This window comes from Peromyscus californicus, unplaced genomic scaffold, assembly GCF_007827085.1.
Source record: "Peromyscus californicus insignis strain IS unplaced genomic scaffold, ASM782708v3 Scaffold_9__1_contigs__length_137607984, whole genome shotgun sequence".
NCBI lineage: Eukaryota > Metazoa > Chordata > Mammalia > Rodentia > Cricetidae > Peromyscus > Peromyscus californicus.
In genome coordinates this window covers 55,573,449-55,598,875 of record NW_026294617.1, presented here as the reverse complement: position 1 = coordinate 55,598,875, position 25,427 = coordinate 55,573,449, and the positions used below count along the sequence as shown (strand labels likewise).

The following is a 25,427-nucleotide window of genomic DNA, read 5'->3' as shown; positions in this document are numbered from 1 at the left end:
CATATAGCCATGCTTCATAGAAAATATGTTTTTCAGCACTGTCTTTAAATAATAGAGGATGTACCTTAATTTAAATTGAGTAAGGTGAACTAGTCTTCTAAAACATAACTTAAAAATGACATTAAACATTCAAACCTTCAGTTCAGTCATTGGTCGGGCACAGCGGGGGGGAAAGGGAAAGTAAGTTGGCTTAATGTTGGTTGCCAGGAAACACACAAACACACCAGGATAGAGGAAACAAACAACTCCACATTTGCTAGCAAGTTGGCCTTTAGGGGCAAGAACATCACTGGGTGGGTGAGTGGGCAAAATGTTTTTGTTCAAATATTTTGCTTCATTATATAGTTGGAACTTTCATTTTAAATTCTAGTCTAAGCTGGGCTCCTTTCCAAAGGCACCCATTGAAGGACACAGCAGCAACAGAAGAGACAAACACAGAGGGTCGGAGGATGCTGAGAAAGGGTGAAGCTATCAGGGGTTACCCTGATGCTGCACTTGAATTAAACAAGGGGCCACAGCCGGAGACAACATGCCTTGGAAAAACAGAAGGTGTTCCTGTGAGTGAAGACTATGGCACAGGCCTCCTTGAAAATCAGCTCTGTGTGGAGGATTTTATGAAGATACAACAGGTCTTTGAGGTAAGTGCTAAGCTGACTGACGGGAGGATTTGGGCTATTCACAAGGGGCAGTATCATAAAATGCACACTTTTGTTTAAAAATCCTTTAATAGCATGTCTGAGAGATAGCTAAGTTAACCGAGTATCAGTAACGTAAGTCTGGAGACATGAGTTTGATTCCTAGCACCCATGTGAAAAGCCAGGTGTACAGGTGCTCACTCAGAATCCCAGTGCTGGGGAACTGGAGACACAGAGTTCTCTGGGCCTCACTGGCCATCCATCCAGTACAGTCAGTGAATCAGTCAGTCCCAGTGAGAGCCCCTGTCTCAAAATAAATGGTGTATGTCCCCTGCAGAATGATGCTTGAGACTGATTTATGGCTTCCACATACTTGTATGCATACATGTATATCTGTACACGTACACACACACACACACACACACACACACACACACACACACACAAATACACATTTCAATATATTTAATAGTCAAAGCAGGGACTTGAACAGGGTCAGGTTCAGGCTTAACATCAAGTGCTTGTAGCATTATCTTTCAGTTCTTTGGGACAAATACTAACAATTAATTTGAAGTTGATACACAAAAATATCATCACTATCAAAAAAGTTCAATCGATTATTACGCATTTTCTTAGAATTTAATATACTTTGCCAGAAAGTAAAACATATGCTTACGAATGAGAAAAGTCAGATGATTAAATTAACCCCCCTGGTAAATAACTGTCCTTGCACTTGTTAAGCAAATAGAACTAAGAAAACGCAGGTACATATGTCTAGTTTGTGAAGATTCATTTCTGCCCCTCTCTAAGTGACCCAGCCCCTTTCAGATCTGATATGGGCACTATATTGGCCTATAACCCTACAGCAAGAGGCTTCCCATGCCTCTTGTTCTTTCCTGCAGTAGTGCCTGTCAAGGCACAATTTGAGGTTTTTGTTTTCATTCTATATAGAAAATAAACCACAAGGTAACCACAACTGAATAATTTCCCCTTCCTTAACTTAGCTAATTAATTTGGAATTCTGCAACTGTGTAAAATGAATTAACATACTCCAAAGTGAAACTGAAGTTTCAAATGCAGGAAGGAAGAGTGCCATTCAGTGCTGTGGAATTTAGACAGACAAAAACCTCTATCTTTTCTGCTTCATTATGCTTGCTAAGATGTGATCTCCGGGCTCCACGAGCTCTTCTGGGGTGCTTGAAGTGTCTGTATGCATTGGAAGCAGACATAAAATGTTTTGGAGTTCAATCTTAAAGTTAATAAAACATGAAATCGAGCAATGACACTGAACTCTAATTGGCATACATTTTAACCTGTAGCTATCACAAAGTGAAAACAGAGGTGGTAGCTGGAGAGATGGCTCAACAGCTAAGAGTCCTTTGTAAAGATCCGTCAGGGCACCTGAATTCAGGTCCATGGCAGGCAGCTCCTCCTACTGTAATTCTAACTCCAGAAGGAGTGATGTCTATGGCCTCTGTGGAGTCATGTATACACACACACACTCAGAGAGAGAGAGAATTAAAAGTATAATTAACTTTTAAAAGGCATTTACTATTGAAAATGTTCCCTAATAAACTTATCTGGGGACCAGAGGACAAATCCAGCCACTAGATTAGACACAGAGGCAAGACAGTGGTGGCACATGCCTTTCATGCCAGCATTTGAGATCTCATGCCTTTGCTACCAAGTATTTGGGAAGCACACGTGCCTTTAATCCCAGCACTAGGAAGGAGGGAAGATGGCAGGGTACAGAAAGGTATATAAGGTGTGAGTAAACAGGAAGTCTTGTTCTGGAGGCGGAGGAGTTGGTAAGGTGAGATTGGCTGTGGCTTTTTCTGCTTCCCTGATCTTTCAACTTTCACCGCCCCCCCCCCCCCCCAAAAAAAAGAAAATCTACTTGGTGCTGCTTTGTGTTACAATTCAGATTCTACCTATATAAATATCAATCATTTCTGTGTAACAAAATCTATCATATTCAGAAGTGCTGGGAATACTGCATTTCGTTCGTTTACTCTTTCAATATTTGTTATTCGTCTGATCCCATTTGTCTGAAAGATTCCAGTGTGTCCCCTGCCCACTGCCCCCAATAAGTTTGGCCTGTTTTGATAGTCGCTGCAAACATTTTGACAGCTTGAGGACAATCAAGAAAATATAACAGTAGATTATGACAGCTATGGCTCCAGAATGAACAGAAATGTGGCATTATCGTTCTAATGCTGAGAACACAAAGGATTTGAGTGCTGGGATCTATGAGAGTTAAGGTTTTATATAGTAGACGTGTCAGGGAAACTGCTACTCAATGTTGGAGCTGGGCAACATTTGAAACAGATCAGTCTTGAGTGAGCCCAAACCAAACCTCAACAGCCAAGGGAAGTTTGAGCGCTTGTTTGTGTGGCCCTGAATCTTCAAAAGACTGATCATTTATTTTGAAGTTACAAGATGGAGAAACAAGAGTGAATGGACCCAAAAGCGGAAGAGCATGAAATTCCAAGCTCCCACGAACACTGGAAATCTATGACCATTTTCCTTTTAAAATGTGCAGGTGTGCTTTCAGGAAGTTCACTCATCTTTCACACACTCAGTGAACAGGATGGAACCAAGCTGACAGCAGGTTCACAGCCAAGACTGACTGTCAGGAGCGGAGAAGGGGTAATGTAGAGAGGGTGACACGTGGGCTGGCTTGAATCAGTTGAATCCATCCTATCTGCCTCAGCAGTGGGTCCATGTGTCAGAGAGGGAGTTGCTCCCAGACACACCTGCAGCGCAGCACCGTAAAGGCTGGCACGGGAGGTCCATTCATGGAAGACTAGGTCTCAGAAACATCAGGCTCTGGAACCAGAGGCATTTATTTATCTTGTATTATGTTGGCTTGTTTTTTTTTTTTTAAGACTGCTTATTTGAAACAGAGAGCTATCACAAATATGTGATAATCATAAGCTAAGATCCAGCTCCTTAAATATAGGCAGTGATTAAATGAAATACAGAGACTGAAGGTAGTGGTCTGAGGAGAACATCTGCCTGGCATGTTCAAGGAAGGACCTCAGCTGGGTCTCTAGCACTAGGGGGAAAAAATCACATTAAGAACCAGTCTCTATTTATCCTGGTGCTGGAGAAGTTTACACAAGAGCTCCTCAGCTCAGTGCCAGCTTGGGCTACAGAGTGAAGCCCTGTCTCAAAATCAAAGCAAGAGCCAGCGAGATGGATTAACAAGTAAAGGCACTTGCCTGGAAAACCCTAGAGACCTGAGTTTGTTCCCTGAAACTCATGAAAAGCAGACAGAGAGAAACAGTTCCACAAACCTGTCCTCTGACCTCCTCCATGTGTGTTCTGTGGTCTATGCCACCCATATGCAGAGAGAGAGAGAGAGAGAGAGAGAGAGAGAGAGAGAGAGAGAGAGAGAGAGAGAGAGAGAGAGAGAGAGAGCACTTTAAAAATGAAGAAGGAAAAAGAAAAGTATAGCATGTTGTTGTTAAATTGGCAGTGAGGCTCTGAGGACGTGAGTTTGATCCCTAGCATCTATATAAAAGCTGGGAACAGTGAAGCATAGCTGTAATACCAGTGCTGGGGAAGTGGAAACAGGGTTCCCTGGCCAGCCAGTCTAGCTAAATAAGTGAGCGTCATGTTCAGTGAGAGACCCTTAATTAATAAGTAAGGTAGAAAGCAGTTGAGGAAGACATGGATATAGATCTCTGACCTTCACATGTAAGTGCACACAGGTACATGAGCACCTGAAAACACATACACACACACACACACACACACACACACACACACACACACACACACACACACACAGAGAGAGAGAGAGAGAGAGAGAGAGAGAGAGAGAGAGAGAGAGAGAGAGAGAGAGAGATGAATGGACATTGCATATTTTACATCAACCTCTAAGTGAAATATCTTATACCATACTATTATTTAGTTGTAGTAGCAACATTTAGGGACCAAGTGAATCATTATGCCCGTTATACAATGGTATAGATGAGTTACAATTATCACAGTGTTTGAGAGCCCACATCAGACCTGCTAGGCAGCTTTGCCACTTACAATATTACTATGCAACCCAGTATCTCTGTGCCTGTTTCCTTTATCTCTAAAATGGAGAAATGGGGGTTTTGTTGTGAGGTATAATTACTAAGACCAGTGCTTGACTCACAGGAAACCTTCTCAATGAAGACTAGCTGTTATAATTTGATTAGCAGAGGTTGAACCACATACCATCTTACATTGTCTTGATTCTAACTCATGTTTCCTAAAGGAAGCCAAGTTTCTGAATGGCGTGCCGTAATTTCCCCGTGTTCTTTTCATTTATGATATGAAATGAGAGTTGTGCAGACTAATCTTCACAGAGAGTACAAAGGCGTCGTTTTCTCTTATTTCCCATTTCTATTTGCAGACAAAAGGTTTTAATTGATGTCTTGATCCTCTTTGGAACAAAGAAGTTGAAAGGGTAGAGTGACTACAAGGGAGCTTACGGTTTCATTTCCTTTCAAGTGACAGTGTCTACAGCCGGAAGGGAGGGAAGCCAGGATTATTCACAGAACTGCAAAAGACCGTCATTCCAACTTTTCTGCAGAGCTTGCAATGCTTAGAGAAATGAGGTTTTAGGTGGAAACTCTAACCGTTGGGACAGACGCTTATATTATTTAAACTGTTTGGCCTAATGGCTCAGGCTTCTTGCTATCTGTTCTTACATCTTAAATTAACCCATTTCTATAAGTCTATACCTTGCCACATGGCACGTGGCTTACTTGTTGCTTACATGTTGCTACTCATGGTGGCTGGCAGCATCTCCTGAATCAGCCTTCCACCTCCCAGAATTCTCCTCTCTCCTTATCCTGCCTACACTATACTTCCTGCCTGGCTGCTGGTCAATCAGCGTTTTATTTATCAATCAATCAGAGCAACACATTTACAGCATCCCCAGCAGCACAGTCTCTGGATATTTATATTATTCTGATATCAACCATAATTTGCACTTTCTTTAGAATTTCAAAAGCCAGCAATTGCATGAGAAAGAGTAGCTGTGGCTGCTAGTTCTATAAGAATGGTGAGAGGTGGAGATTTGGGTCCAAGGGAAATGAGGTTTTTGTTTTTTTCTTTGAAAAGCTCAACAGGAGCTCCATGTGTGTTGAGCTTCCAAGACATGGCTGCAAGATGTCCAAGCACTTCTTTTCCTGACACTTTCTATTGTATACCTTGATGTGTCAGGAAGTTCTGTCTCTGCTCACAGCTGCTCCATTATCTGTTTGGTTTGGTGCCGCAGTTTATTCAGCACACCTGGCTCCCTGGACTGAGTTCTGAATTCCTTCTATCAGCAACCATGTTTACTTCATCCCTTGGCTCATGCATTCTGGTCCAGGCTTGGTTCCAATGCCCTGCCTATTGTATACTATTGTTTGCCCATGCCCTGCAACATTTTTAGTCCTTTTTGCCTTTGCATATGTGTATGTATATATGTGTGTGCATGTTCTAGTGTATGCAGAGGCAAACATGTGGGCAAGTATGTATGTATATAGGTACATACAGAGGCCAAGGGACAACTTTGGCTGTCATCTCTTAGTCACCATCAATTTGGTTTTTGACAGTTTCCCAGTGCCTTGGTGCTACGCTGGCTTGCCAGTGAGTCTCAGGCATCCACAAGCCCAAGACAACTTTCTTTTGAGATGGTGCTGTAGAGAACTAGATTTAAGTAGGATAAAGCCTTCACTCATAAAACAGCACATTATGTTGAGACTGTACAGGGTCTGTGCTCTTCTAACTTGGAGTCAATGCATAATCAGCAAATAAAAACTCCTACGATGAAATCGCTGCAGAGAAAGGCTTGAAGAATAAAAAGATAAGAATAAGCCATAACATTTTTTTATTAGCTTTTCTTTTCTAAAGGTGTCTCAATGGAGACTTGTGAGAAAGCAAGCAGGCAAAGCTTAATCTGTAACTCTATTATGTGGCACAAAGTTCATTCAGTAGGCACAATCAATTGTCACCTGCTGAACAAAAGCAGCAAGCCAGAGCCTCCCTCCTCCAGCTCTCTTAGTGGAATCAAATACTTATTTTTGATGGAAGCAGAAAATCAGGCCAGCTCTGCAGGTCCCCCTCCTCAGCACCAAGGTAATAATGTTGGACCAAATCCAACACTCCTACAGCTGGCAATTGAAATTGAAATTGAAAGTGGCAGAGGAGTTCTTTGGTGATTTTTGTCCGACTTGTTAAAATTTATGGGCAATGTTTGTAAATAGTGTCATCACCAAGAAGTCAGGGAAGTAAAGATGTGCCCTGATATGAATGGAAAAAAAAATGTGTCTTCTTGAATGCTATGGCCTATGTATACAACTTGGTGAGGAGCTCTCGCATGGCTGCATCTTTTCCAATTTCTCCCTGTATTTTTGTAAAATAGAGACTTATGGAGATGAATCTGGAATGGGGGAAGTAACCAAGTGTGCTTTTGGTGAACAAATGTTTTAACCTTGCTCTCTGTCTAGTCAGGCTGGAGTAGAGAAGGCAAGCCATGGAGAAGCTTCTTAGCAAGGAGCTAGTAAGGAGACTATGCCCATTGCTTTCATTTGTCATGCAACTCAGCTAGACAGCCACATTGACAAATTTTATTAAAATTAATCAACAAAAATGAAGAAAATTGATAAAGAATGGTAACCTGTATAGTTTTGATGTTATATTTGCCATGTATTACCAAAGATAGTGTGCCCATAATGAATTAAGACACTACCTACTCAGAAATAGATAGAAAATAGGAAGCCTTAAGTTGTCCCTTGTGAAATCCCAAAGCTCCGCCTCATACTTGCTCAAGAACAAACCAGGAAGGCTTTCCCCCTTGTTCATTGTATCAGAAAAGACAGACTGTAACTCTGTTACACAGAACAAAGGACTTTTAGTAGCCCCAGTCAGTGATGCGGTTCTAACAATGGTGATTTTCCAGGCACTGATGTTCTCTGCTGAAAACTATCAGGGCCACTGTTTTCCTCTATTCTTCCAATTGCCTTGTGTGTGGGCATAGTTCTCTAATTATCTTCACATACAACACCAGATTGTTACCCTAGCTTTCCTATAAGTTCTGTATTGCCTAGTTGATGCAAGTTAGGTGTGGCTGTATACACTAAATAAATGAAAACTTAATGGAATTAAAACATCAGCTCCATACAAATACTAACAATATTTAAAGTGCTCAGTATATCCCCATGTGGCTACTGACTACCATGTTGGCTGGCTGGAAATATAGCACATGTTATCACCATGGAAAGTCCTATTGGGTGGTATTGGTTGAATCCCTTCTTCCTCATGTTTTCTTGTTCCCTTGATTCACCTTACTTCTTTCAACATTTATGTATCAAAGAGACACTTGTGGTTCTCCAAAATCCTGGAGAATGCAATGAATCACCCAAGCGTTAAATACTATGGGCCACATTGATTCAGGGCTCTAGAGAGACAGAAAATATTTTCCTCAGTTCTAGTACAAGAACTGTTTCCCCATATTCCTTACCTAGGACAGGAAAGAATAGCCTTTCACATCAGGGGACTCTTCTCTTGCCAGTCCACAGGCCTCTCCAACATGCAACACACACACACACACACACACACACACACACACACACACACACACACACTCACTCACTCACTCACTCACTCACTCACTCACAGTTAGTCCATATTGGTACCTCCAAGGAATCAGTCGCAAAATCATCTGACAATGGAACATTACTCAAAGTATGGTATGATCTTATTTTATTTAGTTGAATATAGGACTGTCACAGGGCTTACCAAATGCAGGTACTTTAGTTTAGATGATGATGATGATGATGATGATGATGATGATGATGATAATGATGATGATGATTGCCCATTATTATCCTGCATGGAGGGATGACTGTCTAGCCAAATCTTGGCCATTATTCATATATAAACATCAAACCTCAAGAAGACCTTCTTTTCATACACAGGCTGGATTAGACCTGCCTTCAGATAGTTTCCAATACTTTCTTTTCATTACTTTTTTCTTCCCTCTCCTTTCACTCCTGCCAGTTTCTATTGTTTGAATCTTAGATGGTCTTTTAATAAAAATTCCAAAGGCAGATATCATGGTGAAAGCTGAAAGATCAGAGAAACAGAGCAAGCCACAGCCAACCTCGCCTTGCCAACTCCTTAGCTGATCCTGTTTCCATGAATCCTCAGACTGAAAGCCTCTGAGTCCTCACCTGAAGTGGTCTCAGTTGAACTGCCTTAGTTTCTGTCTCTTCACACCTTATATACCATTTTCCACCCAGCCATGTCACTTCCTGGGATTAAAGGCATGTATGCTTCCCAGTACTGGGAATAAAGGTATGTGCAACCACTGCCTGGCTCTGTTTTCAGTGTGGCTTTGAACTCACAGAGATCCAGATGGATCTTTGCCTCCAGAATGATAGGATTAGGGTGTGTGCCACCACTGTCTGGCTTCTATGTCTAATCTAGTGTCTAACTCTGTCTTCTGATCCTCAGGCAATCTTTATCAGAGTACACATTTCCCCTTTTTTGTCTAAAATAATAATAGATTATAACAAATATAAGAAAAAACTATACACAGTAAGTACAACTAGTATATGCAAAATATACAATCAAGAGTTACATTAACAATGTCCAGTTCATAAAAATTTGACAAATTCAGAGAAAAATACTCCATTATATACCCTATTTTTGTAAGTCCAAAATGTTGTACCTAATTCACTTTCTATCCTAACTTGTATTACCAACTGAAAACTATCTTTTGATGTCTTTCAGATTTATGCACTTTACACATTTTTAGTGAGTTTCTTTTCTGAATTTGTTAACAAGGAAAATTATAACTATCTAGTCTTCAACTCACTCAGATACCCAAGAAGGAAATAATATTAACTGAGTAAGCAAGAAGTGCAAACAAGTGACTTCCAAAAAATGTGAGAAATGACAGAAAAGCTGGTTGCCTGGACAGTCACCCAAGGTTTCTCTGCAATGTTGGGGTATCCATCTAGCATATCTGACAGACTCATCTGTGAAGCAGGATTTTCTAAAGGGCTTTCCTACCTTGTCTTGCCAAGGCTCAGCAGTCCTTTCTTTTGTGTCCTGCTTGTCCATTTTGGACAGCATACTGTCAGCAGACGAGGCAAAGGTGTTTTATTTCCCAGTGGCCAATTTTTGCCACAAAGAAAATAAACTCCATATAGCGTTTCCTCAATGCCCATCATCTTCTCTGAAGTATATTGGTGCTGTGAGAAGCAGATATGTCTCATAGTCATAAGAAAAGAATATGTTATTAAAACATTCAAAATGTCATATTCTGTAGATCTCTGAAATGTTTGAAGATGACCTGTATATCTAAAATATATCTGTTTGACCTTAGAAACATACCTAATATGATTACAAGTTCAATTGTAATAGGTGACTAAATACTAACTTGCATTTCTTTATATCCTAATTAGTTGGTAATAATAACATTCAAGGACTAGCAATTTGCATTACATTGCTAAGTGGGCTGTCTAGGTACAATACCATGAATAAGATTAGAAATATATGTACAGTATTTTCTAACAAAATTAATCTCAAATTTGTATCATTATATAAAATTTGTATATAATATACAAAAATCCAATCCAATGTAAAATATTTAAAGTAGTTGCTTTTTAAAAGTAGATTCAATAATCTACCTTTTTATCGTATCATTTCTATATCCTTTTTTGTAAAAACAAGAACCCCAAATCTAATTCCTTTTGCTTTAGCTTTTTTCCTGACCATTAACAATTAACAATTTGTAATCAACCATCATAAACAATGACAATTATCCATAACCCATTGAAAAACCAAAAACCACCCACCCCCCCTCTTGGGAATATGGGCATTGTGTTCTTAAAATTACTTCCTTCTGTCTTAGGGTGAAGGCATCTTTAGGGGATCCTGAAAAGTAAATTTTGGTTTAATTGTCAAGTCCTGGGAGAGTTAACTGTATCATTTGTCCAGTCTCTGCATAATGGGAAAGTGCAGGGCTTGTCTTAAGTGGTGTTTGTCAGATAGTGGCACTATCATAGTCCATGTAGAATCATCATTGTGGGATCACATTGTGTGTGTGTGGGGCAAAACAACTTGAACACACAGCTGCCATGACAGGCTTAGAGGCCTAGATACAGTTTCTGGCAGACCCCACCCAGTGGGACCTGTGTCTAAGGGGAAATACCTGAGGCCTAGACACAGCTTCTGGCAGGCAACACCTGGACCCAGGAAGAGCCTTAAGTTGGGCCCACCCAATGGGGCCTTCATCTAAGAGGAAATACCTGACATTCCAAACATTTCCATTTTCAGACTGCTTAATGTATAGTCAAACAGAGACCAAACACCTTCCTTTGTAAAAATGTTTCTCATTTTCTAATGTGGTAAAAAACTTTAACTAATTCCTCCCTTTAAGAAATCCCAATTGACTCACCAGGTCTGCTGACAGCAACAATTCAGATGATGGTGTGGCAGCAGCCCACAGAGAGGGCCCAGAGAAAGCCATGACCCACTGGGAGAGTGGAGAAGCCAAAGAACCAGCAGTCTGCACAGCGAAATGTGCAAAAGCAGCTGAAGAGTCCCAAGAGCAGGCACAAGAGTTAGAGATCTACTCATTCTCACAGTCAGAAATCCCATAAAAATATTAAGCTGATAGCTATAATGTATACATGGAGGACTTGGTGCTATCTATGGGTATAGGAGCACATCATTATAATTATTATATTGATTTTTGGACAATTAGTATTTGGTTTTCCCTAAGTCTCTGGGCTATCAAGTCTCTGGTTCTTAGTTACCCAAGTAGTGTCAGGTGTGGGTTCCTTCTTATTAAGTGGGCCTTAGGCCAAATCAGACATTGCTTGGCTGCTTCCACAAGTTCTGTGCCACCAGCGCCCTAGCATATTTTCTGGCAGTACAGATTGCAGGTCAAAGGTTTTGTGACTGGACTGGTTTTCACATTTCTCTTTCAATGGCCTGAAGAGTAGCTTCCCACACCAAAGAGACTAGAACTTATCGGTGAAGGCTCCATGTACCAGGTAGACTTCTCCATGGTTCACGGGTTTTGTGGGTGTTTTCCTTCTGCAACAGAGCTCTGGTGTCAGTTTGGGGAGAACAATCTTTTGTCTTAGCAATAGCTTGGGTTGTTTGGGTATTTCCATGTGATTCTCTTGGCCAACAAGTTAACTGAATGCAACCCAGTCCTTCAGCTAGAGGCCTCACCCAGCAACAAGAAGTGGCCTACTGAAACACCATATCCCCCATTACTAGTACATATTAGGATCACCTTTATATTTTCCAGGAAGTTTCCACTGCATTAGGTTTTCACACCTTCCCCCCAAAGTCTCCCAGTTCCAGTTGTCTCTCTCCATAGTTTTCCCCTCAACCACAATTCCCCTAGTACCTGATCCCTACCCTCTGCTCCTATCACTACCTGACTCTAGTCAGCTAATAAAATCTATTCTGTGTTCTGCTCCCAGGGACATCCATGAGTCCCTCCAGACCCCTTCTGTTTACCTAACCTCTCTGAATCTATGGAATCTTTGAATTGTAGCTTGATTATCATTTATTTAACCAATAATATCCACTTCTAAGTGAATAGATAACATGGCCATTTTTACTATGTTAATTCTACTGAACCATACATGTCTTTCACTTGCTTAGTACAAGTTACCCCAAGATATTTTATATTATTTGAGGCTACTATGAAAAGTGTTGTTTCCCTGATTTCTTTCTCAGTTCATTTTTGCTTTGTATATAGGAGGGCTACTGATGGTTTTTAGTTAATCTTGTCTCCAGTCACTTTGGTGAAAATTTATCAGCTATAGGAGTTCCCTGGTGAAATTTTTTTGGCCACTTATGTATACTATAATATCATGTGCAAATAATGATAATTTGACTTATTCCTTTCAAATTTGTATCTTCTTTATCTCTAATTGTCTTATTGCTCCAGCTAAAACTTCAAGCAATATATTGAACAGATATGGAGAGAGTGGGAAACCTTGTCTTGTTCCTGATTTAAGAGGAATTGCTTGAGTTTCTCTCCATTTAATTTGATATTGGCTATAAGCTTGCTGAAAATTGCCTTTATTATGTTTAGGTATGTCCCTTATATCTCTAATCTCTCCTGGATTTTTATCATGAAAGGGTACTGGATTTTGTCAAAGACCTTTTCTTCATCTAAAGAGATGATCATGTGTGATTTTTTTCTTTCAGTTTGTTTATATGGTGGATTACATTCATTTATTTTGCATATTAAACTATGAATCTCTGGGGTGAAGCCTACTTGATCTTGATGATTAATCTTTTTTATATGTTCTTGGATTCAGTTTACAAGTATTTTAATGAATACTTTTGCATCTATGTTCATAAGGGAAATTGGTCTGCAGTTCTCTTTCTTTGTTGAGCCTTTATGTTGTTTGGGTATCAGGGTAACTGTGACCTCATAGTATGAATTAGGCAATCTTCTTTCTTTTTGTACTTTGTAATTTGAGGAATATTGGCATTAATCCCACAGTGCCTTGGGCTTTGTTTGTTTGTTTGCCAGGGAGACTTTTAATGACTGCTTTTATTTCACTGGGAGTTATAGGTTTATTTAAATTGTTTATCTGATATTGATTTAACTTCAGCAAGTGGTATCTATTGAGAAAATTATCCATTTATCTTAGATTTTCAAATTTGGTGGAGTACAGGTTTTTTTTTTTTTTTTTTTTTTTTTGGTTTTTCGAGACAGGGAGAGTACAGGTTTTTAATGTATATCCTTATACTCTGGATTTTCTTGGTGTCTGTTGTAATAGCCTGCTTTTCATTTCTAATTTTGTTAATTTGGATATTTTTCTCTCCACCTTTTAGTTAGTTTGGATAAGCATTTGCCTATCTTGTTAATTTTTCTCAAAGAACCAACTCTTTGCTTCACTGATTCTTTGTACCATTCTTTTTGTTTCTATTTTATTGTTTTCAACCCTGCATTTGATTATTTCTTGTCATCTACTCCTCTTGGGTGAGATTACTTCTTTTTGTTCTAGAGTTTTCAGGTGTGCTGAAAGTTGTTGGCATGAGATCTTTTTTTTTTTAATGTAGGCACTTAGTGCTATGAATGTTCCTCTTAGCACTGCTTTCATTGTGTCTCATAAGTTTGAGTACACTGTGCAATCATTTTCATTGAATTCTAGGAAGTTTTAATTTCTTTCTTTATTTTTGTCTCGATCCAGTGGTCATTCAGTAAAGAGTTGTTCAGTGTCTGTGAGTTTTTAGGCTTTCTGTTCTTTCTTCTGTTGTTGAAATCCAGTTTTAATATGTGGTGGTCTGATAGGCTATGGGTAGTTATTTCAACTGTCTTGTATCTGTTGAGACTTGCTTTGTGACCAAATAAGTGGTCAATTTTGGAGAAATTTCCATGAGGTACAAAGAAAAAGGTATATTCTTTTGTGTTTGGGTCAAATGTTCTGTAAATATCTGTTAGGTCCATTTAGTTTATAACTTCTGTTAATTCCAATTTTTCTTTGTTCAGTTTTTTCTTGATAACCTGATCATTGGTGAGAATGGGGTATTAAATTCTCCTATTATCAATGTATGAGGTTCATTATGTGATTTAACTTGTGTTAATATTTCTTTTATAAATGTAGGTTCCCTTGTGTTTGGGCCATAGATATTAAGAATAGGAATATCTTGATGGATATGTAGTGCTCTTCTCTATCTATTTTGATTAGTTTTGGTTTGAACTCTATTTGTTAGGTTAAATTAAAGTGGCTACACCAGCTTGCTTCTTAGGTCCATTGGCTTGGTATATCTTTTTTTTCACCCTTTACCCTGAGGTAGTGTCTATCTCTGATGTTGAAGTGTGTTTCTTGTATGCAGCAGAAGAATGGACCCTGCTTCCATAACTGTTTCGTTAGTCTGTGAGTTTTTATTGGGAAACTGAACCACTGATATTTAGAGATATAAATAACCAGTAATTGTTGACTTCTATTATTTTGTTGTTGTTGTTGGTGGTAGTTCTGCTTTTGGTGTGTGTGTGTGTGTGTGTGTGTGTGTGTGTGTGTGTGTGTGTGTGTGTGTGTGTTTCCCTCCTTTTGATTTTGCTAGTGTGAGATTATTTATTTTCTGTGTTTCCATGGGTGTAGTAAACCTCCTTAGGTTGTCATTCCCTTCCAGCACTTTCTGTAGGACTGGATTTGTAGACAGGTTTGATTTAAATCTGATTTTATCACAGAATATCTTATTTTCTTCATCTGTGGTGACTGAATTTTTTTTTCAGAAAATAGTAGTCTGGACTGGCATCTGTGGTCTCTTAGAATCCGTAGCATACCTGTTCAGGCCCTTTTGGCTTTTAGAGTTTCCTTTGGGAAGTTGGGTATTATTCTAATAGGTCTGCCTTTATATATAATTTTGGTCTTTTTCTATTGCAGCTTTTAATATTATTTCTTTGTTTATGTTTAGCTTTTTTTTTTGCAATACAGTTCAGTTCTATATAACAGCCACGGATTCCCTTGTTCTCCCCCCTCCCGCCACCCTCCCGTTCCCCCCAGCCCACGCCCTATTCCCACCTCCTCCAGGGCGAAGCCTCCCCCGAGGACTGAGATCAACCTGGTAGACTCAGTCCAGGCAGGTCCAGTCCCCTCCTCCCAGGCCGAACCAAGCGACCCTGCATAGGCCCCAGGTTTCAAACAGCCAACTCATGCACTGAGCACAGGACCCGGTCCCACTGCCTGGATGCCTCCCAAACAGATCAAGCCAATCAACTGTGTCACCCATTCAGAGGGCCTGATTCAGTTGGTGACCCCTCAGCCATTGGTTCATAGTTCATGTGTTTCCATTCATTTGGCTCCTTGTCCCTGTGCTTTATCCAACCTTGGTCTCAACAATTCTCGCTCATATAAACCCTCCTCTTTCTCGCTAATTGGACTCCCAGAGCTCCACCTGGGGCCTAGTCGTGGATCTCTGCATCCAGATCCCTCAGTCTATGGATGGGGTTTCTAGCACAACAATTAGGGTGTTTGGCCATCCCATCACCAGAGTAGGTCAGTTCGGGCTGTCTCTCGACCATTGCCAGCAGTCTGTTGTGTGGGTATCTTTGTGGATTTCTGTGGGCCTCTCTAGCACTTTGCTTCTTCCTATTCTCATGGGGTCTTCATTTACCATGGTCTCCTATTCCTTGTTCTCCCTCTCTGTTGTTGATCCAGCTGGGATCTCCCGCTCCCCCAAGTTCTCTTTCCCTCCACCCTCGCCCTTCATTACCCCCACTCATGTCCAGGCTGTTCATGTAGATCTCTTCCATTTCTCCATCATTGGGCTATCCCCATGTCTTTCTTTGGGTCCTGTTTTCCAGGTAGCCTCCCTGGTGATGTGAGTAGCAGTCCAGTCATCCTTGTTCCACATCAAGTATCCTCCTATGAGTGAGTTCATACCATGTTTGTCTTTCTGAGTCTGGGTTAACTCACTCAGGATGATTTTTTCTAGATACATCCATTTGCCTGCAAACCTCATGATGTCATTGTTTTTCTCTGCTGAGTAGTATTCCATTGTGTATATGTCCCACATTTTGTTTATCCATTCTTCAGTTGAAGGGCATCTAGGTTGTTTCCATGTTCTGGCTATTACAAACAATGCTGATATGAACAAAGCTGAACAAGTGCTCTTGTGGTATGATTGAGCATTCCTTGGGTATATGCCCAAGAGTGGTATAGCTGGATCTTGGGGAGATTGATTCCCAATTTTCTAAGAAAGCGCCATATTGATTTCCAAAGTGGTTGTACAAGCTTACATTCCCACCAACAGTGGAGGAGAGTTCCCCTAGCTCCACATCCTCTCCAGCATAAGGTGTCTTCAGTGTTTTTGATCTTAGCCATTCTGACAGGCATAAGGTGGTATCTCAGAGTTGTTTTGATTTGCATTTCCCTGATGATTAGGGATGTTGAGCAATTCCTTAAACGTCTTTCAGCCATTTGAGTTTCCTCTGTTGAGAATTCTCTGTTTAGTTCTATAGCCCATTTCTTAATTGGACTGTTGGGCATTTTGATGTCTAATTTCTTGAGTTCCTTATATAGTCTGGATATCAGTCCTCTGTCAGATGTGGGTTTGGTGAAGACCTTTTCCCATTCTGTAGGCTGTCACTTTGCCTTGTTGACCGTATCCTTTGCCCTACAAAAGCTTCTCAGTTTCAAGAGGTCCCATCGATTGATTGTTTCTCTCGGTGTCTGTGCTACTGGTGTTCTATTTAGGAAGTGATCTCCTATGCCAATGTGTTCAAGACTACTTCCTACTTTCTCTTCTAGCAGGTTCAGAGTAGCTGGATTTATGTTGAGGTCCTTGATCCATTTAAGTTTTGTGCACGGTGATAGATATGCATCTATTTGCAGCCTTCTACATGTTGATATCCAGTTATGCCAGCACCATTTGTTGAAGATGCTTTCTTTTTTCCATTGTACACTTTTGGCTTCTTTGTCAAAAATTATATGTTCATAGGTGTGCAGATTAATGTCAGGGTCTTCAGTTCGATTCTATTGGTCCACATGTCGGTTTTTATGCCAGTACCAAGCTGTTTTTATTACTGTAGCTCTATAGTAGAGCTTGAAGTCAGGGGTCGTGATGCCTCCAGAGGTTGTGTTATTGTACAGGATTCTTTTGGCTATCCTGGGTTTTTTGTTTTTCCATATGAAGTTGAGTATTGTTCTTTCCAGGTCTGTGAAGAATTGTGTTGGTATTTTGATGGGGATTGCATTCAATCTGTAGATTGCTTTTGGTAAGATTGCCATTTTTACTATGTTAGTCCTGCCTATCCATGAGCATGGGAGATCTTTCCATTTTCTGACATCTTCAATTTCTTTTTTCAGGGACTTAAAGTTCTTGTCATATAGGTCCTTCACTTGCTTGGTCAGTGTTACCCCAAGGTATTTTATGTCATTTGTGGCTATTGTAAAGGGTGATGTATCTCTGATTTCCTTCTCAGCATCTTTGTCCATTGTATATAGGAGGGCTACTGATTTTTTTCAGTTGATCTTGTATCCTGCTATGTTGCTGAAGGTGTTTATAAGCTGTATCAGTTCCTTGGTAGAATCTTTGGGGTCACTCAAGTATACTATCACGTCATCTGCAAATAGGGAAAGCTTGACTTCTTCCTTTCCAATTTGTATCCCCTTAATGTCCTTACGTTGTCTTATTGCTCTGGCTAGAACTTCAAGTACTATATTGAATAAGTATGGGGAGAGTGGACAGCCTTGCCTCGTTCCTGATTTTAGTGGGATTGCTTTGAGTTTCTCTCCATTTAATTTGATGTTGGCTGTTCGCTTGTTGTAATTGCCTTTATAATGTTTTGGTATGTTTCCTGTATTCCTGATCGCTCCAAGACCTTTATCATGTAGGGGTGTTGGATTTTGTCCAAGGCCTTTTCTGCATCTAGTGAGATGATCATGTGGTTTTTTTCTTTGAGTTTGTTTATATGGTGTATTACATTGACGGACTTTCGTATGTTGAACCACCCTTGCATCCCTGGGATGAAGCCTACTTGATCATGGTAGATAATTGTTTTGATATGTTCTTGGAGTCTGTTTGCCAGTATTTTATTGAGTATTTTTGCATCAATGTTCATGAGGGAGATCGGTCTGTAGTTCTCTTTCTTTGTTGTATCCTTGTTTGGTTTAGGAATCAGGGTAATTGTAGCCTCATAGAAGGAGTTTGGTAATGTTCCTTCTGTTTCTATTGTGTGGAACAATTTAGAAAGTATTGGTATTAACTCTTCTTTGAAGATCTGGTAGAATTCTGCACTGAAACCATCTGGTCCTGGGTTTGTTTTTGCTTGGGAGACTTTTAATGACTGATTCTATTTCCTTAGGGGTTATTGGACTATTTAAATAGTTTATCTGGTCTTGATTTAACTTAGGTATGTGGTACCTATCCAGAAAGTTATCCATTTCTTTTAGGTTTTCCAGTTTTGTCGAATAGAGGTTTTTGAAGTATGACCTGATGATTCTCTGGATTTTCTCAATGTCTGTTGTTATGTCCCCCTTTTCATTTCTGATTTTGTTGATTTGGATGCTCTCTCTCTGTCTTTTGGTTAGTTTGGATAAGGGCTTGTCTATCTTGTTGATTTTCTCAAAGAACCAACTCTTTGTTTCATTAATTTTTTGTAGTATTCTCTTTGTTTCTATTTTATTGATTTCAGCTCTTACTTTGATAATTTCCTGGCATCTGTTTTTCCTGGGAGACTTGGCTTCTTCTTGCTCTAGAGCTTTCAGGTGTGCTGTTAAGTCACTAGTGTGAAATTTCTCCAACTTATTTTTGTGGGCATTTAGTGCTATGAATTTCCCTCTTAGCACTGCTTTCATAGTGTCCCATAGGTTTGGGGATGTGGTGTCTTCATTTTCGTTGATCTCTAGGAAGTCTTTAATTTCTTTTTTTATTTCTTCCTTAACCCATTGGTGATTCAGTTGAGTGTTATTCAGTTTCCATGAGATTGTAGGTTTTCTGTAGTTTTTGTTGTTATTGAAGTCTAACTTTAGACCATGGTGGTCTGATAGAACACAGGCGGTTATTCCAATTGTTTTGTATCTGTTGAGATTTGTTTTGTGGCCAAGTATGTGGTCGATTTTAGAGAAGGTTCCATGGGGTACTGAGAAGAAGGTATATTGTTTTTTGTTAGGATGGAATGTTCTGTAGATATCGATTAAGTCCATTTGAGTCATAACATCAGTTAAGTCCTTTATTTCTCTGTTAAGTTTCGATTTGGGAGATCTGTCCAGTGGTGAAAGTGGGGTGTTGAGGTCTCCCACTATTAATGTGTGGAGTTTTATATGTGGTTTAAGCTTTAGTAATGTTTCTTTTACATATGTGGGTGCCCTTGTGTTTGGGGCATAAATGTTCAGAATTGAAACTTTATCTTGGTGGATCTTTCCTGTGATGAGTATGTAATGCCCTTCTTGATCTCTTTTGATTGATTTTAGTTTGAAGTCTATTTTGCTGGATATCAGGATGGCTACACTCGCTTGTTTCTTAAGACCGTTTGATTGGAAAATCTTTTCCCAGCCTTTTATTCTTAGGTAGTGTCTATCTTTGAGTTTGAGATGTGTTTCTTGTATGCAGCAGAAAGATGGGTCCTGCTTTCGTATCCATTCTGTAAGCCTATGTCTTTTTATAGGTTAATTAAGTCCATTGATATTGAGGGATATTAATGACCAGTGATTGTTCATTCCTGTTATTTTTTTGGTGTACTTCTCTTTGTTGGGGTTTACTGCTGTGGCTTTATCTATTGCCTGTGTTTTCGAGGGTGTATCTGACTTCCTTAGGTTGGAATTTTCCTTCTAGTGCTTTCTGTAGGGCTGGGTTTGTGGATAAGTATTGTTTAAATCTGGCTTTGTCTTGGAATGTCTTGTTCTCTCCATCTATGATGATTGAAAGTTTTGCTGGGTATATTAGTCTAGGCTGGCATCCGTGGTCTCTTAGTGTCTGCATTACATCTGTCCAGGTCCTTCTGGCCTTCAAAGTCTCCATTGAGAAATTGGGTGTTATTCTGATGGGTTTGCCTTTATAAGTCACTTGGCCTTTTTCCTTTGCTGCTCTTAATATTCTTTATTCTGTACGTTTAGTTGTTTAATTATTATGTGGCGAGGGGACTTTTTTGGGGGGTCTAGTCTGTTTGGTGTTCTATAGGCTTCTTGTATCTTCACAGGCATTTCCTTCTTTAAGTTGGGAAAGTTTTCTTCTATGATCTTGTTGAATATATTTTCTGTGCCCTTCAGTTGGTATTCTTCTCCTTCTTCTACCCCTATTATTTGTAGGTTTGGTCTTTTCATGGTGTCCCAAATTTCTTGGACATTTTGGTTCATGACTTTGTTGGCTTTAGTGTTTTCTTTGACTGATGAATCTATTTCTTCTCCTGTATCTTCAACACCAGAGATCCTCTCTTCCATCTCTTGCATTCTGTTGGTTATACTTGCATCTGAAGTTCCCGATCGTTTACTCAGATTTTGTATTTCCAGCATTCCCTCTGTTTGTGTCTTCTTCATTTTTTCTATTTCCCTTTTCAGGTCTTGGACTGTTTCCTTCATTTGTTTCATTGCTTTTTCTTGATTTTCTTTCAGTACCTTATTGTTTTCTTCCAGGACTTTATTGATTTCTTCTAATTTGTTTGCCCTTTCTTATAGTTGTTTACAGTATTCTTCCCATTTTTTTGTCTTTTCCTCTACACAAGCCTCTACCTTCTTCATGATGTCATTCATATGGCTGTTTTCTTCTGCTTCTTCCAATTTTTGATGTTCAGGTCTAGATGTTGGAGGAGAGCTAGTTTCTGGTGATGCAGTATTGCTCTTCATTTTGCTGTATGTACTTCTGCCTTGATGTCTGCCCATCTCCTTGTAGTTCATTCTTGGTCTTATCAGCGCACTTGGTTCAGACAGAGCTGACAGATTCAGGAAGTCTCTGTCTCTTGTCCAGATGGGAGCTCTTTTGTCCAAATGGGAACTCCGGGACAGGATGGAAGCTCTTGTCCAGACGGGAAGTCCGGGGCAGGATGGGAGCTCTTGTCCAGACAGGAAGTCCAGGGCAGGATGGGCACTCTTGTTCAGAAGGGAAGTCCGGGGCAGGATGGGAGGTCTTCTCTCTCTCTCTCTCTCTCTCTCTCTCTCTCTCTCTCTCATCTCTCTGGTCCAGAAGGGAAGTCCGGGGCAGGATGGGAGCTGGGGGCCGGTCTCTAAGTCTGTGTTTAGTGTTTTGATGACCATGTGACAAGGGGTCTTTCTTTTCTGACCCAATCTATTCAGTGTTCTGTAAGCTTCCTGTACCTGACAGGCATGTCCTTTAGGTTAGGTAAAATTTCCTCTATGAGTTTGTTGAAAATATCTTCTGGGCCTTTGAGCTGGGATACTGTCCCTTCCTCTAGTCTCATTATTCTTAGGTTTAGTCTTTTCATAGTGTCCCAGATTTCCTAGATGTTTTGTGTCAGGATTTTTTTTTTAGATTTACCATTTTCTTTGATAACTGTATCCATTTCTTCTGTAGTATATTCAGTGCCTGAGATTCACTATTCTATCTTTTGTATTCTGTTGGTGAAGCTTTCCTCTGTAGTTCCTGCTTGAGTACCTACATTTTTCATTTCCAGAATTCCCTTAGTATGTATTTTCTTCATTGATTCTCTTTCTACTTTTAGGTCTTGAACAGTTTTATATGATTCCTTCAATTGTTTATGTTTTCTTGGATTTCTTTTAGGGATTTATTCATTTATTCCTCTTTTTTGTTTGTTTTATGAGGATTTCATTAAGGTATATATTCATTTCTTCTTTGAGGACCTTTATCATCTTTATATGGTCAGTCTTAAGGTCTTTTTTTTTGTGCTTCAGCTATTTTTGTATATCTAGGTCCTCTTGTGGTAGAATAGTTAAGTTCTAGTGGAGACATATTTCCCTGACTGTTATTTTTTTTTTATGCTGGCATCTAGGCATCTGGGTTTGGGATGCTTTTATATCTAGGCGCTGTTTATCCATTTTGGATATTTTGTTCTTTGGTGTCTATTTCCTCTCCAGATTTTCAGAGAGTGTGATGTTTGTGTGTTTCCAGTTTTCCTGGTCTGCTCAGCTGGTGTATTCACAGGGAATGTCTGCTCATGTGGGAGGCTGGGATACTGGGATGAGTTGGAGGAGCTAAGGTTGGTGCAGAAAGTCTTTGTAATTTCTTGGAAATGGGGTCAGTGAGGAAAGGGAGACGACAACAGGTTTCTTGCTACAGAGATGGTTATAAGATGGGGGACTGGATCTAGAAGAACAGAGGAAGTTTTTTCAGTCATTCTTATCATAGATGTTCTGATTAGGGAAAACACTATTCCTTGTATAAAGACTCAAGGTAAAGCAATCTTTGGTCAGTGTGAGGGGATCTCAGCAAGCATGGGGAGACCATGGGCGAAGATAAAATTAAATATCTGGAAGAGAGAGCAGAGTGTCTAAGAATGGACTGCAGGGGAATCGTTAAGGGAGCTGGAAGCAAAACACTGGTATTTTAAAGGAAATCAGAAAGTAGAAGAATGTTCTAGAAATAAAAGGAGGAGAAAAGCAAACCAGAAAATAGTGTAAAGATAGATGTGGTAGCACATATAGGCAGTGGTAGTGTTCCTGTGATGAGAGGGGAGGCAGGAGTCACTGAAAATTCAGAAGCCAGCTGGCCTAGAGTACACGGCACTGAGAGGGTGGTCTGTCTCAAACGAGGTGGGAAGTGAGAACTGATTATTCAAGGTTATCCTTTGATCATCACACACATGCCATGGCACATACATGCTTGAACTCACTCATAAAATCATGCATACATATATCATACATACAAAAACTAAACAAAACAAAACAAAAAATGAGCTCTGAAAACATGTATACAATTAACATTATTACAGACTCAGCTGGTTATATTTAGGAATATATGTGAGATATATATATATATATATATATATATATATATACACACACACACACACACACACACATACATGTAATAATTTTAAAAGAGGTCATAAATTTAGAAAAGAGCAAGGTGGGATACTTGGAAGAGTTTGGATGGAGGAAATGAAAGTGAGAAATGATGTAATTATATTACAATCTTAAAAATGAAAAATGTTAGAAGAAATAAAAGGATGACCAAAGATGACAGTAATGAGCAATATTCACTGTTAATAAAACTCACGAAGATAGGTACAATTGCTAAGATTTTAAGTTGGCAAACCTTTTTTGTAAGATAATATCTATGCATCTATCTATCTATCTATCTATCTATCTATCTATCATCTATCTATCTATCTATCTATCTATCTATCTAATATATCTATCATCTATTAGCTATCTACCTAAATCTATCTATCTATCTATCTATCTGTCTATCTATCATCTATCTATCTCACATACAATTTTAGAACCAATGAATATCAATTTATATACAAGATACCCTGAATAAATTGGATATATGCATAGGAAAAACATGTTCACTAGAATATTGATACACTACTGCTCATAAACTAGAATATTTATAATAAAATTAATCAGTGGATACAGAGAAATAAATTATACTATACTCATATAACAGGTATAAAAAATCAAGCAGATTTATATATTTGTTAATACTTACTAATCAGTGGAAGCCTAGAAATTGATGATTAATACATAATCATAATATAAAATTTTAAAATGTAAATATTTTTATGTATAGAGGCCTCAACTATGAAAAATCCAACTATATTTGTAGTGTGATAAGTATAGCAGATGATTTTATGGACAATTTGCCTACATCATAGCTCAGTGAAAAGATAAATGCTACTAAAATGTCAGTGCATCTTAATTACTCAAGATTCTGTGATTTCATTGCAGAATGCATATGTAACTTGCTGAATTTAAACTGTGATGAACATAGAGGCAGGGCCTTCTATAGGTACTTTGTCCTTCTACTAACTAATCTTCATCGGCTTCTTTTCACTGAGTTTTAGCATTAAACAAGTGTGGTAATTTGAATGTGCTTGGCTCCCATAAGCTCACAGGGAGTGGCACTATTAGGAAGTGTAGCGTTGTTGGAGTAGGTATGCCCTTGCTGGAGGAAGTGTATCACTCTGGAGGCAGCCTTTGAGGTCTCATATATGAGGTCTGGAGCCATGCCCAGTGACTTAGACTACTTCCTGTTGCCTGGGGGTCAAGATGTAGGACTCTCAGCTACTTCTCTGGCATCATGTCTCCCTACATGCCACCATATTGCACCATGATGATACTGGACTAAATTTCTGAAAATATAAACCACCTCAATTCAATGTTTTTCTTTTATTAGAGTTTCCATCATCATAGTATCCCTTGACAGCTGTAGAAACCCTAAGACAGAAGTTGGCACAAGGAACTGTGGAATTGTTGTGATAGGCCAGATCATATTTTTCTTTGGAGTAAGATGGACTTTGGGAGTTTGGGTGAGAAAAGCTGTAGAATGCTTTACGCACTGCTTAATGGGCCATCCTAGTAGAAGCCTAGAAGACAGTGGTGCTAAGAGTTATGCTAACTGTGAGGGCCTGGTTCAAGAGGTTTCAGAGGAGAATAATATTAATATGTGGCCTAGGGATCATTCTTGTGATATTTTGGTGAAGAATTGTGGCTGCTCTTTGCCCCTGTCCAAAGAGTCTGCCTAAGGCGAAAGTGAATAGTTTTGGATTAATTCCATTGGCAAAGGAAATCACAGAACAGCCTAATATAGACTCTGTTGTGTGGTTAATAGTGTTAACGCTAATAAAGATTTTAATGAAAAGTTACAAGCTCAGCGAGGAAAAACATAAAATGTAAAATTTGAGGAGAAAAGGAGCACCAGGAAGTAAAATGGAGCAAAATTCTGTGTTCAAGGAGACAAGCAGATTAAGAAATGGAATAAAGGGCATGGTGACTTCAGGGCAAGATCCCACTCAGCTAAGTTCCCAAATTGTGAAAAGGAATTTAGTTGAGATCCAGGTGTGGTGGTGCACACCTTTAATCCCAGCACTTGAACGGCAGAGCCTAGTGGATCTCTGAGTTTGAGGCCAACCTGGTCTACAGAGCAAATTCCAGAACAGCCAAGCTTAGGCAGTGAAGGTTACCATCAAAATCAGAAAGCTGTTGAAGTTGTAATTCAAAGACCTCTGAGTTCAAAGCCAGCCTGGTTACAGATCCAATTTCAGATCAGACAAATTTAGGCATGGAAAACAAAGCTGGTGAAGATGTAATTGAAAAGGGGGACATATTCTAGCTCTAGCATGCAGCAGAATTTTGCAGTTTTGGCCATGTGGTTCTGAGACCAGGCAAGTATAAGAGGTATCCCTGAATG

At 39.5% G+C, this 25,427-nt stretch overlaps 1 protein-coding gene across 4 annotated transcripts in view; it reads left to right on the top strand.

The window, feature by feature from the left end:
* Nucleotides 1-245: 245 nt before the first annotated feature.
* Wdr49 (WD repeat domain 49) overlaps nt 246-25,427 on the top strand; it is a 164,724-nt gene continuing 139,542 nt past the window's right edge. For 3 of the 4 annotated variants that reach the window (XM_052731665.1, XM_052731667.1, XM_052731668.1), the window contains exon 1: nt 246-638. In XM_052731665.1, the coding sequence (XP_052587625.1) occupies nt 450-638 (189 nt within the window). In that variant the 5' untranslated portion in view covers nt 246-449. The remainder of the gene's footprint in view (nt 639-25,427) is intronic. The other variant, XM_052731666.1, reaches the window with a different exon arrangement.